Source organism: Pan paniscus, chromosome 19, assembly GCF_029289425.2.
Source record: "Pan paniscus chromosome 19, NHGRI_mPanPan1-v2.0_pri, whole genome shotgun sequence".
Lineage (NCBI taxonomy): Eukaryota > Metazoa > Chordata > Mammalia > Primates > Hominidae > Pan > Pan paniscus.
This window is the reverse complement of record NC_073268.2, coordinates 33,675,429-33,693,648: the sequence shown is the minus strand read 5'-3', so window position 1 is coordinate 33,693,648 and position 18,220 is coordinate 33,675,429. Positions and strand designations below refer to the sequence as shown.

Genomic DNA, 18,220 nt, shown 5'->3' with positions numbered 1-18,220 from the left:
ATTGTCCTGCCACAGCCTCCAGAGTAGCTGGGATTACAGGCGCCCACTACCACACCCAGCTAATTTTTGTGTTTTCTTTTTTTGTTTTTGTTTTTTTGAGATGGAGTCCTGCACTGTCACCCAGCCTGGAGTACCGTGACATGATCTCGGCTCATTGCAACCTCCGCCTCCCTGGTTCAAGCGATTCTCCTGCCCCATTCTCCTGAGTAGCTGGGATTACAGGCACTGGCCACCACGCTCAGCTAATTTTTTCTATTTTTAGTAGAGACGGGGTTTCACTATGTTGGTCAGGCTGGCCTTGAACTCCTGACCTTGTGATCCGCCGGCCTCAGCCTCCCAAAGTGCTGGAATTATGGGCGTGAGCCACCACACCTGGCTTTAATTTTTGTATTTTATTAGACATGGGATTTCACCAAGTTGGCCAGGCTGGTCTTGAACTCCTAACCTCAAGCAATCCATCCGCTTTGGCCTCCAAGTGTTGGGATTACAGGTGTGAGCCACTGCACCCAGTCTTATTTTTTTTTTTTTTTTTTTTTTTTTTTTTGAGATGGAGTCTTGCTCTGCTAACCAGGCTGGAGTGCAGTGGCATGATCTCGGCTCACTGCAACCTCCGCCTCCCGGGTTCAAGCAATTCTCCTGCCTCAGCCTCCCGAGTAGCAAGGACTACAGCCGTGAGCCACCACTCCCGTTAATTTTTGTAGTTTTAGTAGCGACTGGGTTTCCCCATGTTGGCTAGGCTGATCTTGAACTCCTGACTCCAGATGATCCACCTGCCTCAGTCTCCCAAAGTGCTGGGATTATAGTTGTGAGCCACTGCTCCCGGCCTCAGCCTTACATTTTTTTTTTTTGTAGAGGCAGGGTCTCTGTATGTTTCCCAGGCTGATCTAGAACTCCTGGGCTCAAGCAGTTCCCTGCCTTGGTCTTCCAAAGTGCTCTGATTACAGGCCTGAGCCACCATGCCCCACCCATATTTTTTCTTTATTTTCTTCCTTTCTTTAATTTTTTTGAGACAGAGTCTCACTCTTATGTCATCCAGGCTGGAGTGCAGTGGCGCGATATAAGCTAACTGCGACCTCTGTCTCCCGGGTTCAAGTGATTCTCAGCCTCCTGAGTAGCTAGGATTACAGGCGTGCGCCACCACACCCGGCTAATTTTGTATTTTTAGTAGAGATGAGTTTTTCACTATGTTGGTCAGGCTGGTCTCGAACTCATGACCTAAGGTGATCCACCTGCCTTGGCCTCCCAAAGTGCTGGGATTACAGGCATGAGCCACCCCGCCCAGACAACAATAACGATTTTTAAAAGTAGGTGTTAGACACATGGGGAAGATAATCTAAAATGACATGGGCACTCCGTAAACTGTGAATTGCTTTACAATGTGAGAGTTCATTTAGATCAAAATTGATAAAAGCCATGAGCTCCTAAATAAGGCTTGGTAAAATACTATGTATCTAAAAATACTCAGTGGAAATGCTTAACAACTTAATGCAGTTTAAATGCTTTGTAACTCAGAAGAATAAAAAGCACTAGAGAACACCCTATATAACCCAACAATCCCATTTCTAGATGTGAATCCTAGAGAAACATTACACATGTTGAAGAAAACATGGACAAGACTGTTCATTGCCTCAGCATTTGAATAACAGAAAATTGGAGACAATTTAAATATTCATCAGTAAGGAAATGGATACAGGTGGCTCACCTGTAGTCCCAGCACTTTGGAAGGCCAAGGAGGGAGGATTGCTTGAGCCCAGGAAGTTCCAGACCAGCCTGGGCAACATGGCAAAACCCTGTCTCTACAGAAAATACAAAAATTAGCCGGGCATTATGGCGAACGTGTTGTCCCAGCAAATTGGGAGGTTGAGGTGGGAGGATCTCTTGAGCCAGGGATGTGGAGGCTCCAGTGAGCAGTGATCACGTTACTGCACTCCAGCCTGGGTGACAGAGTGAGATCCTGTCTCAAAAAAATAATAATAATACAACCTGGGCAACATGGCTAAACCTCTTCTCTACAAATACAAAAAATTAGCCGGGCGTGGTGGTGCACTCCTGTAGTCCCAGCTACTTGGGAGGCTGAAGTGGGAGGATTGCTTGAGCCCGGAAGCTTGAGGCTGCAGTGAGCAGAGATCATGCCACTGCACTCAAGCTTGGTGACATAGTGAGACCCTGTCTCAAACACAAAAACAAAACAACAACAATAAAAATGATAATAATAAGGAAATGAATAAATAAAATGAGTTGCATAAGTAGAATGCTCAGGAAAGAAAGGGAATGAATCAAATCTATATGTATCATGGATGGCTTTTGAAAAAAATGTTAAGTGAGGCCTGGTGTGGTGGCTCACGCCTGTAATCCCAGCACTCTGGGAGGCCCAGGCGGGCAGATCACGAGGTCAGGAGTTCAAGACCAGCCTGACCAACATGGTGACCCATCTCTACTAAAAATACAAAAAAAAAAAAAAGCCAGGCATGGTGGCACGAGCCTGTAATCCCAGCTACTCAGGAGGTTGAGGTAGGAGAATCGCTTGAACCTGAGAGGTGGAGGTTACAGTGAGCCAAGATCGCGCCATTGCATTCCAGCCTGGGTGACAGAGCCAGACTCCGTCTCAAAAAAAAAAAAAAAAAAAAAAAAAAAAAAAAAGGTGAGTGAAAAAAAGCAAATTGGCTGGGCACAGTGGCTCACTCCTGTAATCTCAGCACTTTGGGAGGCCAAGGCAGGTGGATCACCTGAGGCCAGGAGTTCCAGACCAGCCTGGCCAAGATGGCGAAACCCTGTCTCTTAAAAATACAATTAGCTGGGCATGGTGGTACGCACCCGTAGTCCCAGCTACTTAGGAGGCTGAGGCAGGAGAATCGCTTGAACCGGGGAGGTGGAGGTTGCAGTAAGCAGAGATTGCGCCACTGCACTCTAGCCTGGGTGACAGAGCCAGACTCCACCTCAAAAAAAAAAAAAAAATTGCGGTGCCGGACGCAGTGGCTCAAGCCTGTAATCCCAGCACTTTGGGGAGCCGAGTTGAGCAGATCACCTGAGGTCAGGAGTTCGAGAGCAGCCTGGCCAACATGGCGAAACCCCGTCTCTACTACAATACAAAAATTAGCCCCGCATGGTGGCACGCGCCTGTAGTCCCAGCTACTCGGGAGGCTGAGGCAGGAGAATCGCTTGAACCCGGGAGGCGGAGATTGCAGTGATTCGAGATCGTGCCACTACACTTCAGCCTGGTTGCAACAGAGGGAGACTCCGTCTCAAGCAAACAAACAAACAACAACAACAAAAACGATGCACTCAAACAAATGTAACATGCTGTATTTAATGTAATTGCAACTTTAACGTAAAAAAAAAAAAAGAGCTATTTTACCAAGGACCCACCAACATGGGGCGCGTTCGCACCAAAACCGTGAAGTAAAGAAGGCGGCCCGGGTCATCATAGAAAAGTACTACATGCGCCTGGGCAAAGACTTCCACACGAACAAGCGCGTGTGCGAGGAAATCGCCATTATTCCCAGCAAGAAGCCCCGCAACAAGATAGCAGGCTATATCACGCATCTGATAAAGCGGATTCAGAGGGGGCCAGTAAGAGAGAGGTATCTCCATGAAGCTGCAGGAGGAGGAGAGAGAAAGGAGAGACAATTGTGTTCCCGAGGTCTTAGCTCTGGATCAGGAGATCATTGAAGTAGAATCCTGACACTAAGGAAATGCAGAAACTTTTGGACTTCGGCAGTCTGTCCAACCTGTAGGTCACTCAGCCTACAGTTGAGATGAATTTCAAAACGCCTCGGGGAGCTGTTTGAGTCTTTCTGTAATGCTGTAATATTTTCGATAAACCTGGGACAGTGAAAAAAAAGAAAAGAGAAAAAGTAAAGGCTAACCAAACCCATGAAAACAATGCAAATGATGCATGAGATCAGAAACCAGCAAACTACTGGTAGGTACCCTGCGAGGACTGAATGCAGGCCAACCAGATGAAGCAATGACTCGGCTGTTCGAGAGGACGGAATCCACAGAAAGAAATGCCTTCTTAGTCGAATAGGTACTTCGACTTTTATAGGTATAAAAGTCGAATTTCGGATCCTGAGAGGACGTATATTGAGGTGGAAAGCTCGCCCAAATATTAGCATTTTATTGTGCATGATAACAATGTAAATCAATTATTTCCTTTTTCTGCATTTTTCAAATTTCGCCTTTAAAGAGGGGCTAGCCTAGGGCGTTAAAAGTCTAAATTTTAATTCTGTCAACAACTGACTAGGTGACTTAGTGAAATCACGTCCTCAACGGTGAAACTGATAGGACAGAAGTTCAAATTTCCAAACTCCCGGGTTGGCTTTCAATTCCACGGTGCAATGGTTCCGCCTCCCACGGGTTCGCCAAGGGAGTCATTTTGGCCCTCTCGGCTCACCGTCCGCGCAGCCTCCTGAAGCAGCCGTAAACTCCGCCCCTTGCGCGCAGGACGGCGCGAAAACCCAATTGACAAGAATTCCCTCCGAAGCTCTGTGGTCCGATCAGTGGTCCGCTTGCTTTCCCTGCCCGGTCCCGAGCGCTCAGCCTGAAGCGCCGCTTTCGAGGGCACCCTGCATACACTGGCCGCGCCTCAGGGATCTCATTGCCCGCGCTTTCTCATTGCCTCTTTCTGTGTTCGATTCGGCTGATCTGGGCCCAGCCTCCGCTCCCGCTCTCTGTCGGTGGGCGCGGGGGAATCCGAAACGGCTCAGCAGAATCCCAGCAGCTTGCTGCTACTGGAGCGGGCCGCCTCCATGGCCTCCAGGCAGGCCGGGCTGGACCGCGTAAGGTCCTAGGAGACGGGATTCCGGGAAGCGGGGAGTATGGTGGGGGTCCTGGCCATGGCGGCTGCAGCTGCTCCCCCTCCCGTGAAGGACTGCGAGATTGAGGTGAGGTTGAGTCGAGGATCTGTTGAGTTCCTTCCTCTATCTTTTGGGGGATTGGAAGGTGGGTCTTGGCGGAAGGTGATCCTGACTTTGTAAGGGGAAATGTGGGACATTGTGAGGACCCACAGCTGTGACACATTGTGTGCAACAGTTGCCAGAGTGTGTCGTCTAAACGACTCTAAAGTCGTGTCAAGTCCTGATAAACATTTGGATTGTGAGATATTTGCGGGGTCACAGTAAATTGGGGACTTAAGATAACACGGCCAGTTCCCAGATCCCGAAATGTTGGTGGAACGTGATGTTTTGGACTTCCGACATGTCACAGAGGATCCCAGGGTCAAGTTCTGGGTTCGTGATACGGAATCACTGAACTTTAGCGCTGAAGAAGATCTTTAAGTTAAACTAGTTCATACATCCACCTGTGCTTGGAATGCCACTTTAGAATGTCACTACAGAAATCAAGCAAGGTACTTAAAGAAAACAGTTTCTCATGGCTTAGTATCTGCGGTTAGGAATCGCAGTGTAACATGTTCTTTTGGGTTTATCAGGTTTCAGTGACAGGCACTAAGCGGTCATTATAAAGAGATTCTAATGCCATGAAGTAGTGGGCTAGCATCTTAAGGTAGACTTGTTATATTTTACACCTTTTCATCTCAGACTAGCATTCTAACTGAAGCATGTATCTTGGCGTCCTTGAAGAGAGTTAAGATGTATGTATGTTCATTTAACTGCGACCAGTTGTTTTTTTCAGAATCTGGTGACTTGTCTACTTAGTTTTTGTTTTTGTTTTTTTTGTCTACTTAGTTGTTATGCTGATATTCCTTTGCTAAATCAAGGCAGTTAGTTACTCAGCTTGTCTTCTGGTACTTGATGTACACAGTTCTTGATTTCTATGTTGTCTGTTTTATCAATCTTTCCGTTACAGTTTCTGGTTTTGGTGCCCTAATGCTAAGAAACCCTATTTCATAATAACGATACTTACCATTTAATATGTTAAGGGTAAGAACCTTAAACACATTATTTTGCTTAATAGCAACCCTATGATCTATTGTCTGTATTCTACAAATGAAAGAAGGTAAAAAGTAGCTAAAAGTAAGTTAAATTTTTTGAAAAAGTAAATGGAAAAGTTAAAAGTAATTTGCTTAACCTTTTACACCAGTAAATGTCAGAGCCAGCACTTAACTTAGATTTGCCTGACTCCAGAGCCTATGTATGTTGCCTTTGATACAATTGCAGCTTTATAAATAATAACTGAATGGCGTTTTTCTAATACATGTATGATTTCTTTTTTTTTTTTTTTTTTTTTGAGACAAGGTCTTGCTCTGTCACCCAGGCTGGAGTGCAGTGGCACAATCTTGGCTCACTGCAACCTCCGCCTCCCAGGTTCAAGTGATTCTCCTGCCTCAGCCTCCGGAGTAGCTGGGATTACAGGCGTGCACCACTATGCTCAGCTAATTTTTTGTATTTTTAGTAGAGACAGGGTTTCACCACGTTGGCCAGGCTGGTCTCGAATTCCTGACCTCAAGTGATCCACCCGCCTTGGCCTCCCGAAGTACTGGGATTACAGGCCTGAGCCACCGCACCTGGCCTGGTTTAACTTTAAAGCTTATTTTCTTTCTAATATATCACGTTTTTCACCTAAAGGAGGCTTCCTTTTTTTAATCCTATTATGTAAACTATTAGATCCATGTTTAAAATTTATATTTTGTATTATATTGCTTGAAATAAGTGCCTTTTTCTCTTTTAAATTGCCAGCCATGCAAAAAGCGAAAGAAAGATGATGACACATCTTCCTGCAAAACAATTACAAAATATTTATCACCACTAGGGAAGACTAGAGACAGGGTTTTTGCTCCACCAAAACCTAGTAATATTCTGGATTATTTTAGAAAGACTTCACCCACAAATGAGAAGACACAATTAGGGAAAGAGTGCAAGATAAAGTCATCTGAATCAGTACCTGTTGACAGCAACAAAGACTGTACGACACCTTTGGAAATGTTCTCAAATGTAGAGTTTAAGAAGAAAAGAAAGAGGGTTAATTTATCTCATCAACTAAATAATATTAAAACTGAAAATGAAGCTCCAATTGAAATTAGTAGCGACAATAGCAAAGAAGACTATAGTTTAAATAATGATTTTGTGGAAAGTAGTACTTCTGTTTTACGTTACAAGAAACAAGTAGAGGTACTTGCAGAAAACATTCAAGATACAAAAAGTCAACCATATACTATGACCTCCCTGCAAAATTCTAAAAAAGTAAATCCTAAACAAGGGACCACAAAAAATGACTTCAAAAAGTTGAGAAAAAGGAAATGCAGAGATGTAGTAGATCTATCTGAAAGCTTACCCTTGGCAGAGGAACTAAATTTGCTTAAAAAAGATGGTAAAGATACTAAACAGATGGAGAATACTACAAGCCATGCAAACTCTAGAGATAACGTAACTGAAGCAGCCCAGTTAAATGATAGTATAATAACTGTCTCATATGAGGAATTTTTAAAAAGTCACAAGGAAAATAAAGTGGAAGAGATACCAGACTCTACAATGTCAATTTGTGTTCCTTCTGAAACTGTTGACGAAATAGTCAAAAGTGGTTATATAAGTGAATCAGAAAACTCTGAAATTTCCCAGCAGGTACGCTTTAAGACAGTTACTGTTCTTGCACAGGTTCACCCTATTCCGCCCAAAAAGACAGGGAAAATACCCCGAATTTTCTTGAAACAAAAGCAATTTGAAATGGAAAATAGTTTATCTGATCCCGAGAATGAACAGACAGTTCAGAAAAGAAAATCTAATGTTGTTATACAGGAGGAAGAATTAGAATTGGCTGTTTTGGAAGCTGGAAGTTCTGAAGCTGTGAAACCAAAATGCACTCTAGAAGAAAGACAGCAATTTATGAAAGCATTTAGGCAGCCAGCATCAGATGCACTTAAAAATGGAGTTAAAAAGTCTTCTGATAAGCAGAAAGACCTTAATGAAAAATGTCTATATGAAGTAGGAAGAGATGATAATTCTAAAAAAATCATGGAAAATTCTGGTATCCAAATGGTTTCAAAAAATGGCAATTTACAGTTACACACTGATAAAGGAAGTTTTCTGAAGGAGAAAAATAAAAAGCTAAAGAAGAAGAGTAAGAAAACATTAGATACTGGGGCTATTCCAGGCAAAAACAGAGAGGGAAACACTCAAAAGAAAGAAACAACCTTTTTCTTAAAAGAGAAACAATATCAAAATAGAATGAGTTTAAGACAAAGGAAAACAGAGTTTTTCAAAAGCAGCACTTTATTTAACAATGAAAGTCTTGTTTATGAAGATATAGCAAATGATGACCTTCTAAAGGTTTCCTCTCTGTGTAACAATAATAAATTGTCAAGAAAAACCAGCATACCAGTTAAAGATATTAAGCTTACACAGTCTAAAGCTGAATCTGAAGCCAGCTTGCTAAATGTTTCCACGCCCAAGTCAACTAGAAGATCTGGAAGAATTAGCAGCACACCTACTACAGAAACCATTAGAGGTATTGATTCTGAAGATGTACAAGATAATAGTCAACTAAAGGCTTCCACTCCAAAAGCAGCCAACTTATCAGAAAAGCACAGCTTATATACAGCAGAATTAATAACAGTACCCTTTGATTCAGAGAGCCCTATTAGGTAAGGTTTGTTTTTGTTCTAATGTTCTAGTATTCTGCATGTATTATTAGCTGGGGACAAAAATGCTTCAAGTATTGGAGGGTATTTTTTTTTCTAGAACACAGCTGTTTAAAAGAAAAAGAACAGGATTTCTTTTTTTTTTTCTTTGAGATGGAGTCTTGCTGTGTCGCCCAGGCTGGAGTGCAGTGGGGCAATCTCGGCTCACTGCAACCTCCACCTCCCAGGTTCAAGCAATTCTCCTGCCTTAGCCTCCCAAGTAGCTGGGACTACAGGCACCCGCCACCACGCCCAGCTAATTTTTGTATTTTTAGTAGAGATGGGGTTTCACCGTGTTGGTCAGGTTGGTCTTGAACCCCTGACCTCAAGCAATCCACCCACCTGGCCTCCCAAAGTGCTGGGATTATAGTCGTGAGCCACTGCGCCCGGCCTGGAAGAAAAAGAACAGAGCTTCAAAAATGCTTCTTTGTTTGCCACATGTAATTAAAATTTTTTTTTAATTTTAATTTTTAATTTTATTTAATTTTATTTTATTTTGAGATGGAGTCTCACTCACTTGTCCAGTCTGGAGTGCAGTAGCACAATCTCAGCTCACGACAACCTCCACCTTCTGGGTTCAAGTGATTCTCGTGCCTCAGCCTCCTGAGTAGCTGGGATTACAGGTGCGTGCCACCATACCCGGCTGATCTTTGTATTTTTAGTAGAGACGGGGTTTTACCATGTTGGCCAGGCCAGTCTCGAACTCCTGACCTCAAGTGATCTGCCTGCCTCGGCCTCCCGAAGTACTGGGCTTACAGGTGTGAGCCACCACACCCGGCAAGTTTGATTACTTTTGAATCAGTGGTTTGAAACTGATGGGAATTATTTTTTTCCTCCTGTTTCAGAACATTCCAGAAATTGGAGCCCTAGTTGGTTCTTTGCTATCTATCTATCTGTCTATGCATCTCTATCTATCTATCTGGAAACAAGTTCTCACTGTGTTGCCCAGGCTGGTCTTGAACTCCTGGGGTCAAGCAGTCCTTCCATATTAGGGTTCTGAGTAGCTGGGATTACATGCAGATGCCACTGCACCAGCTCTATTTTATCTATATTTAATTGAGATTCTTGTGTATGTTATAATCATGAAAATGTTTCTGAATACCTTATTTTTATTTCAGAATGAAATTCACCAGAATTAGTACTCCCAAAAAATCTAAGAAAAAATCTAACAAAAGATCTGAGAAATCTGAAGCAACTGATGGAGATTTTACTTCTCAGATTAGAAAGGTAATTAAAATATTAGAGAGTCCTATAAGTGCCATTCTGTTTCCTTAAAAAACAAACAAAAAACCCCCACATTACTATGGGAAGTAATGAGCCAAAATAAAATTCATGTATTTCATTAATTGGTTAACTACAACCCTATGATATTTTTCACTATTATCCTGTTCCTCTAGTTAATTAAGATATCTTATTGTGAGGTGAAAGCAATTGATAAAGGCAGAGTATAATTTACTTATAAAAAGCTTTCTTAGTGAGTTTACATCGTGATCATTTTTCCTAACACTGCCGATCTTAGTTTGGGCTCCTGTAACAAATTACCATAGACTGAGTGGCTTAAACAACAGAAACGTATTTCTCACAGTTATGGGGATTGAGAAATGCACGATCAAAGCATCAGCTATGCAGTGTCTGGTGAAGCTGTCTTCTTGTTTTCTCACATGGTAGAGAACAGCTAGAGAGAGGGGTCTCCACCCTCATGACCTAATCACCTCCTAAAGGCCCTACCTCCTAATACCATTACATAGTGGATTAGGATTCCAACATATGAATTTTCAGGGGATATATTCAGTCTGTAACACTGCCTATAGGTCATGATTGAATTTTTCATTTATTTCTATAGATTATAGAGACTGAAAAGCAGAGTTTCTCAACCTTGCTATTATTGACATTTTGGCTGGATAATTATTTGCTGTGGAGGGCTGTCCTGTGCATTGTAGGATGTTTAGCGACACTCTGGCCTCTATCCATAAGATGCCAGTAGCACCCAACTAACTCCTGTATAATGACAACCAAAAATGTGTCCAGACATTGCTAAATATCCCTTGGAGGGGAAAATAATCACTTCCACTTGAAAAACTACAGCTCTAAAGGGAGAAGTAAGATATATAAGAATGGTTTAGTTGTTTCTGCAAAATAAGCTCCTTGTCCCCACCATGGCAGAATTGGAGTAGGTACAGGTATGTGTATTTCGAAAAAGCCACCAAGGTGACTCTGAATTAATCCTTGAGTGAAAACCACTGCTACATTGGTATCTCCTTTGGTTTTATTTAACAGCTGTCATTTTTTGGCATCTTACCACATTCTAGGCAGTGTGTTTAGTACTCACATCATTAATCTCATAAAGTAAATATTATTTAACCCTTTTTTATAGATGAAGAAACTTGCTGTTAGTTCATAGGGTGAGGAAACGTGTTTTTATTTGTGATTCTGGGAAGTGTCTTTCCTAGAGTTATACAACTACAAGCAGTTAGAAAGACGGTCTTTAGTCTTTTGGAAAACATGCGAGATGCCAGCTGATTGTACTACAGCTAAAGGTTAAAAGTCTCTGTGGTGAACTTTGTCCCACATATTTTATTCTTCTTGATTTCATTCTAGAGGACAGCTTCAACTTTAATTTTTTTAGAGATAATTATACCTTGGTTTGCCTCATGTACTACTCAAAATTGGGATTTAATAGTAAATTTTCCAGCAAGAGAAGTCTCAAAATTAAATGTATCCAAATTGGGACCTTTATCCAAACTTACTTAGATCAGTTATTTTATCTCATACTCTGTCAATGAACTTCTTACCACAGGGCCCTTGTTGTTCACTGAAGACTTATCCAGGCTTGTGTACTAGCTCTAGGAGAAAATCTTAGTAATTTTCTGGGTGAGATTTTTCTTTTTTATTTCTTTTTTCTTTTCGTTTGTTATTTTTGTAGAGACAGGGTCTTGCTATTTTGCCCAGGCTGGTCTCGAACTGCTAGCCTCAAGCAATCCTCCAGCCTTGGACTCCCACAGTGCTGTGCTGGTATTACAGGCATGAGCCACTGTGCCTGGCCAGATTTTTAATGTTTCTATGAGAATAAGGAGTAAACTGGTTCCCCTAAGAGCCCCATATTCATAACAGCTTATTGTTTATCCTTTCAGATAATAGTTTAATAGTTAGATTTTTTTCTCTCCAGATATTTTTTCTCTGCTTGAATAGATATATCTTTTTTTTTTTTTCTTTTTGAGACGGAGTCTTGCTGTGTTGCCCAGGCTGGAGTGCAGTGGCACGGTCTCGGCTCACTGCACTCTGCTTCACGCCATTCTCCTGCCTTAGCCTCCTGAGTAGCTGGGACTACAGGCACCCGCCTCCATGCCCAGCTAATTTTTGTATTTTTAGTAGAGATGGGGTTTCACCGTGTTAGCCAGGATGGTCTCAATCTCCTGACCTTGTGATCTGCCCACCTCGGCCTCCCAAAGTGCTGGGATTACAGGTGTGAGCCACTGCACCCGGCCATCTTCTTTTTTTTTTTTTTTTTTTTTTGAGACGGAGTTTCCCTCTTGTTGCCCAGGCTGGAGTGCAATGGCGCGATTTTGGCTCACTGCAACCTCGGCTTCCTGGGTTCAAGTGATTCTCCTGCCTCAGCCGCCCAAGTTGTTGGGATTACAGACGCCCGCCACCAAGCCCAGCTAATTTTTGTTATTTTTAGTAGAGACGGGGGTTTCGCCATGTTGACCCAGGGATATCTGGAACTCCTGACTTCAGGTGATCCACCCACCTCGGCCTCCCAAAGTGCTGCGATTAGAGGTATGAGCCACTGTGTCCAGACTCTTTCTTCTTTATCATATATAAGAAGCTTGAGGCTGGGTGTGGTGGCTCACGCCTGTAATCCCAGCACTTTGGGAGGCTGAGGCAGGCAGATCACCTGAGGTCAGGAGTTTGAGACCAGCCTGGCCAACATGGCGAAACCCTATCTCTATTAAAAATACGAAAATTAGCTGGGTGTGGTGGTGGGCACCTGTAGTCCCAGCTACTTGGGAGGCTGAGGCAGGAGAATCACTTGAACTCGGGAGGCAGAGGTTGCACTGAGCCGAGATCATGCCACTGCACTCTAGCCTTGGCAGCAGAGCTAGACTCTGTTAAAAAAAAAAAAACAAAAAACCTTGAGGCCAAGGTCCATGTATTATAAAACTGTTTTCTTTATAGTATCCAGCCTAGAGCCATTCATATAGTAGGCTGGGTAACTGTTTGGATTTGGAAAGTACTTTGCCTGAATTTGGTGACTAAAATTAAAAAATAGATTGCCAAGTCTATACTACAGACATCCTCTTGGGTGTTTTGCTCACATGTAAATATATTTACCTGGATGATTTCAAGTAAGAAATAAAGGCAAACTAATGATAACTAGACACATTTCAATTTAAGGCCCCTGGTAAGATTTGAATAACCATTTCTTTGTTGATTATTTAATGTGATTTGTGATTGTATTTTTTTCTATTATTAAATATAAAATATTTTCTTGTGATGTAAATTAATATTTCAATTTTTTGTTTAGGCAAGCAATGCTTCAAAAAACATATCAAAAGCAAAACAATTGATTGAAAAAGCAAAAGCTTTACACATCAGTAGGTCAAAGGTGACTGAAGAAATAGCGATACCCTTAAGGCGCTCCTCTAGACATCAGACACTTCCTGAAAGGAAGAAATTGTCAGAAACAGAAGTAAGTATTATAAATATCTGTTGGTATAAATTCTCTCCTATTTTGCTGTTTGGAGTGGGAGAAGGAAACCATTATAAAGTTATAAGGTAGGTTTGTGTGATAGCTTGAAGTGGTAGAGAGAATATCATTTTCAGTTTTGCTTTAAAAGCCTTCTGCTTTTTTTTGTCTGCAGAATACAGTTTGAATCCTTCTTAAGTCACTCAAGATCTTTCATAAGCTGAACTACCTCTTCCTTTTTTTTTTTGAGACAGAGTTTCGCTCTTGTTGCCCAGGCGAGAGTGCAATGGCTGGATCTCGGCTCACTGCAACTTCTGCCTCCTAGGTTCAAGCGATTCTCCTGCCTCGGCCTCCCAAGTAGCTGAGATTACGAGTGTGTACCACCATGCCCGGCCAGTTTTGTATTTTTGGTAGAGACAGGGTTTCACGGTGATTGGCCAGGCTGGTTTCGAACTCCTGACCTCAGGTGATCCACCTGCCTTGGCCTACTAGGGTGCCAGCCCTCTTGCCTTTCTTCAAAATGACTCTTTGCTCTAGTCACACAGAATTGTTCATTTCTCCCTAAATGGTGCAGTTTTCATGGTATTCGTTTTATTATCATCAGCTTGAAATATACGTTCCAAGTACTCTCTTCTATGTGAGGAATTCCTACTTAAACTTTGAGATCCTGCTAACTGCCAGTACCTCTTTCTAATAAAATAGTTTGAGATATAATTCATATACATGCATTTCACCATTTAAAGTGTACAATTCAGTGACTTTTGTATATTGAAAGAGTTGTGCATCCATTACTGTAGTCAATTTTGGAACATTTTCATTTCCCCAAAAATAGACTCTTTTCTTCTTGGTTGTCACCCCCCAATCCCCTCATTCCACCAGCCATAGCTAACTACTAACCTGCTTCTGTCTCTGTAGATTTGCTTGTTCTGGACATTTCATATCAATGGTATCATATAGCATGTGGTTTTTTGTGTCTGGCTTCTGTTACTTAGGATGTGTTTTCAAGATTTATGTTACAGCCTCAATATTTCTTTTCTTTCTGTTGCCAAATATCCCATTCATCACCTGATGGACATTTGGGTTGTTTTCACTTTTTGGCTATTCTGAACATTTTACCCCCTCCTCTTCAAAGCTGTGCTTGTATTCAAGACTCTTCTGGTTGAATATATAAAAAGAAAAAATAAAAACAAATTAAAAAAATAAAATAATGGGATGGGCACAGTGGCTCACACCTGTAATCCCAGCACTTTGAGAGGCTGAGGCGGGAGGATCACGAGGTCAGGAGTTTGAGACCAGTCTGACCAACATGGTGAAACCCCGTCTCTACTAAAAATACAAACATTAGCCGGGCATGGTGGCGCGAGCCCGTAATCTCAGCTACTCAGGAGGCTGAGGCAGGAGAATCACTTGAATCCGGGAGGCGGAGGTTGCAGTGAGCTGAGACCACACCATTGCCTTCCAGCCTGGGTAACAGAGTGAGACTCCATCTCAAAAATAAATAAATAAATAAATAATAAATAAAATAAAATAATGAAAATAATGAACACTGTGCTTGCTGATGCCTTCAAGACAAATATTTTCTTTCCTGATATGTACTTTTGTATATTTTTTTGTGTTGATGGTGCACTCACCATGCTGTATTATAACTAGTTAAACTATCTGCTCATGGGCTAGCTTTCCCTTTCTCCCCTACATTCAGATGTAACATTTGATGCCAATTCTTGAATTTTGTCTGTGTATTCCCAATTTCCTCTATATTGCTTCACATATGGTAAGTGCTCGGTAAATCTATGCTGATGACAGGAAAATCACAGACTTCATTACATTTCTAGGATGTACAGTTCCAACAGGGCTATAACGAGACTTTTTATAGCTTGGTCATATTGACTGTTTTATTTGGAGTACAGTCTGTTAGTTGCTTTTTAAAAATTTTCTGCATATGAATACCAGGTCATATGTTAGTTGCTTTATTTTTTAGACGGAGTTTTGCTCTTGTTGCCCAGGCTAGAGTTAATGGCGCGATCTCAGCTCACTGTAACCTCCGCTTCCTGGGTTCAAGCGATTCTCCTGGCTCAGCCTCTCGAGTAGCTGGGATTACAGGCATGCACCATCACACCTGGCTAATTTTGTATTTTTAGTAGAGACGGGGTTTCTCCATGTTTCTCAGGCTGGTCTTGAACTCCTGACCTCAGGTGATTCCCCCCTGCCTTGGCCTCCCCAAGTGCTGAGATTACAGGCGTGAACCACCGTCCGGCATTAGTTGCTTTTTCAAAAAAGAAAGCCTTTTTGGGCCTGGTGGCTCACGCCTGTAATCCCAGCACTTTGGGAGGCCAAGGTGGGAGGATTGCCTGAGCCCAGGAGTTCGAGACCAGCCTGGTCAACATAGGGAGACCCTGGCTCTACAAAAAACACAAAAATTAGCCAGGCGTGGTGGTGTGCGCCTGTAGTCCTGGCTTCTTGGGCAGCTGAGGTGGGAGGATGGCTTGAGGTTGGGAGTTTGAGGCTGCAGTGAGCCATGATCATGTTACTGCACTCCACCTTGGGTGGCAGAGTGAGACCCTGTCACAATTTAAAAAAACACATGAGGCCAGGCGCGGTGGCTCACTCCTGTAATCCCCGCACTTTGAGAGGCTGAGGCAGGCGGATCACCTGTCAGGATTTCGAGACCAGCCTGGCCAACATGGCGAAACCCCATCTCTACTAAAAATACAAAAATTAGCTGGGCGTGGTGGTGCGCACCTCCAATCCCAGCTACTTGGGAGGCTGAGGCAGGAGAATCACTTGAACACGGGAGGCGGAGGTTGCAGTGAGCCAAGAGTACACCACTGCACTCCAGCCTGGGCAACAGAGAGAGACTCCATTTCAAAAAAAAAAAAGAATAAAAATAAAAAAGAAAGCCCATGGTCATAATAAACGTACCCTGATATCATATAAACTTGTTTGATGTAAGCATGGGCTCCTGCTATTCTATTGTGTGTTTTCTGTTTCAATGAGATAATATCTGATGAGAGGTGTATGGAGCTGCTAATTATGTTTTCTGTGGTTTCTATCACTGTGATTCTTTTGAAATTTCAATGATATTAATTATATGATTTAATTAAAATTTATTCTCTTATTTTCTCTTAGGATTCTGTTATAATAATAGATTCAAGTCCTACTGCTTTAAAGTATCCAGAGAAAAATCAGAAGAAACTTCAGTGTTTGAATGATGTGCTGGGAAAAAAACTTAACACATCCAGTAAAAATGTACCTGGTAATCAGAGTTAATAATATTTATGATGTATATTAGAATGTTTTGGGGTTTTTGTTTTGTTTTGTGTTTGTGTTCTGGGGTATTTATTTATTTATTTATTTATTTATTTATTTTTGAGACGGAGTCTCGCTTTGTCGCTCAGGCTGGAGTGCAGCGCCGGCGGGATCTCGGCTCACTGCAGCCTCCACCTCCTAGGTTCAAGTGATTCTCCTGCCTCAGCCTCCTGAGTAGCTGGGACTACAGGCACCCACCACCATGCCCGGCTAATTTTTTGTATTTTTAGTAGAGACGGGGTTTCACCATGTTAGCCAGGCTGGTCTCAAACTCCTGACCTTGTGATCTGCCTGTCTTGGCTTCCCAAAGTGCTGGGATTACAGGCATGAGCCACTGCACCCGGCCTGTGTTTTGGGGTATTATTCTGAACGTGCTTATGATTGAAATTTAGTATCTTATGTAAAATTTTAACTGTATTATATTTCTATTTTAGTAAGTAAAGTTATGGTATAGTGAAGAGTTTTTCTTTTTTTTATGTGTGTGACAGAGTCTTGCTCTACTAAAATACAAAAAATTAGCTGGGTGTGGTGGTAGGTACCCGTAGTTCCAGCTACTCGGGAGGCTGAGGCATGAGAATCACTTGAGCCCTGGAGGTGGAGGTTGCAGTGAGCCAAGATCGTGGCACTGTACTCCAGCTTGGGCTACAGAGTGAGACTCCATCTCAAAAAAAAAGAAAGAAAGAAAGAAAGAAAGTAGCTGAAGGTGGAGATGGTAAACATTGATACTAACCCAAGTATTTATTTTTCTAAGGAAAAATGAAAGTCGCTCCTTTATTTCTTGTCAGAAAAGCACAAAAAGCAGCTGATCCTGTCCCTAGTTTTGATGAAAGCAGGTCAGTCCAATACAAATTTTTAAATGCCAAAATATTTTATGGAATGTATTTGTATTGATGTGTTTACTTTGATGAGAAAGCATGTGAATTATCATTTGAAGCTCTAGTAAGTCCAGTTTCAAAGTTGACAATATTGACAGTGCTGCAACTGCTATTTGAATATCTTGGTTTTTTGCAAGTGCTTTGGCCATCGCTAGACAAAACAGAAAAATAAGCAAACCAAAAATACAAAAGCTGATAATGAATTTTATTCAGTAAATATTTAAATACCTACTAGTATGTACCAGGTACTGTTTTTGGTATCAGAGATATTATGGGGATAAGACAGGACATATTCCCTGTTCTCCTGTGGCTTAAGTGGAGATGGAAGATGGTCTATGATTAAACATTCATTGGGTCAACAAGTGAAAAATTGCAGTTGTGCTAAGGAGAGGTATAATTCATATTGAGGAGGTTTGGTCTGATTAAAGAAGACTTCAATGAGGAATTGATGTCTGAACTGAAATCTGAAGGATGAGTAGGAGTTCATCAGGAGGAGGAACTGTGTTTCAGCCAGAGAGAACTGTCTATGTAAAGTCTCTGTAGCTGGAAGGAACTTGCTAAATACCAAAAACTGATAGAATGCTAGTGTGACTAGAGCACAGAGAACAAGGGTGAGAGGTGGGTGCCAGCCAATGTAGGACCTAGGAGGCCATGTTAAGGGATTTTATCATTATATTAAGAGCAAATAAGAAGCAGCCAAAGGGTTTTAAACATAAATATAGACCTAAACAGATTTGGATTTTAGAAGTTTAATTGGCCTGCTGGATAAAGAATGGAATG

At 42.0% G+C, this 18,220-nt stretch overlaps 1 protein-coding gene and 2 pseudogenes across 1 annotated transcript in view; 2 read left to right on the top strand and 1 right to left on the bottom strand.

The window, feature by feature from the left end:
* The window catches only part of LOC100991242 (leucine-rich repeat-containing protein 37B-like), a 423,125-nt pseudogene that overhangs the window by 158,763 nt on the left and 246,142 nt on the right, over positions 1-18,220 (bottom strand).
* On the top strand, positions 3,371-3,788 carry LOC129394405 (small ribosomal subunit protein eS17-like; annotated as a pseudogene).
* ATAD5 (ATPase family AAA domain containing 5) overlaps positions 4,433-18,220 on the top strand; it is a 64,075-nt gene continuing 50,287 nt past the window's right edge. The window contains exons 1-6 of the mRNA XM_034943237.3: positions 4,433-4,883; positions 6,636-8,536; positions 9,691-9,799; positions 13,098-13,262; positions 16,386-16,512; positions 17,317-17,398. Of these exons, the coding sequence (XP_034799128.3) occupies positions 4,818-4,883; positions 6,636-8,536; positions 9,691-9,799; positions 13,098-13,262; positions 16,386-16,512; positions 17,317-17,398 (2,450 nt within the window). The 5' untranslated portion in view covers positions 4,433-4,817. The remainder of the gene's footprint in view (positions 4,884-6,635; positions 8,537-9,690; positions 9,800-13,097; positions 13,263-16,385; positions 16,513-17,316; positions 17,399-18,220) is intronic.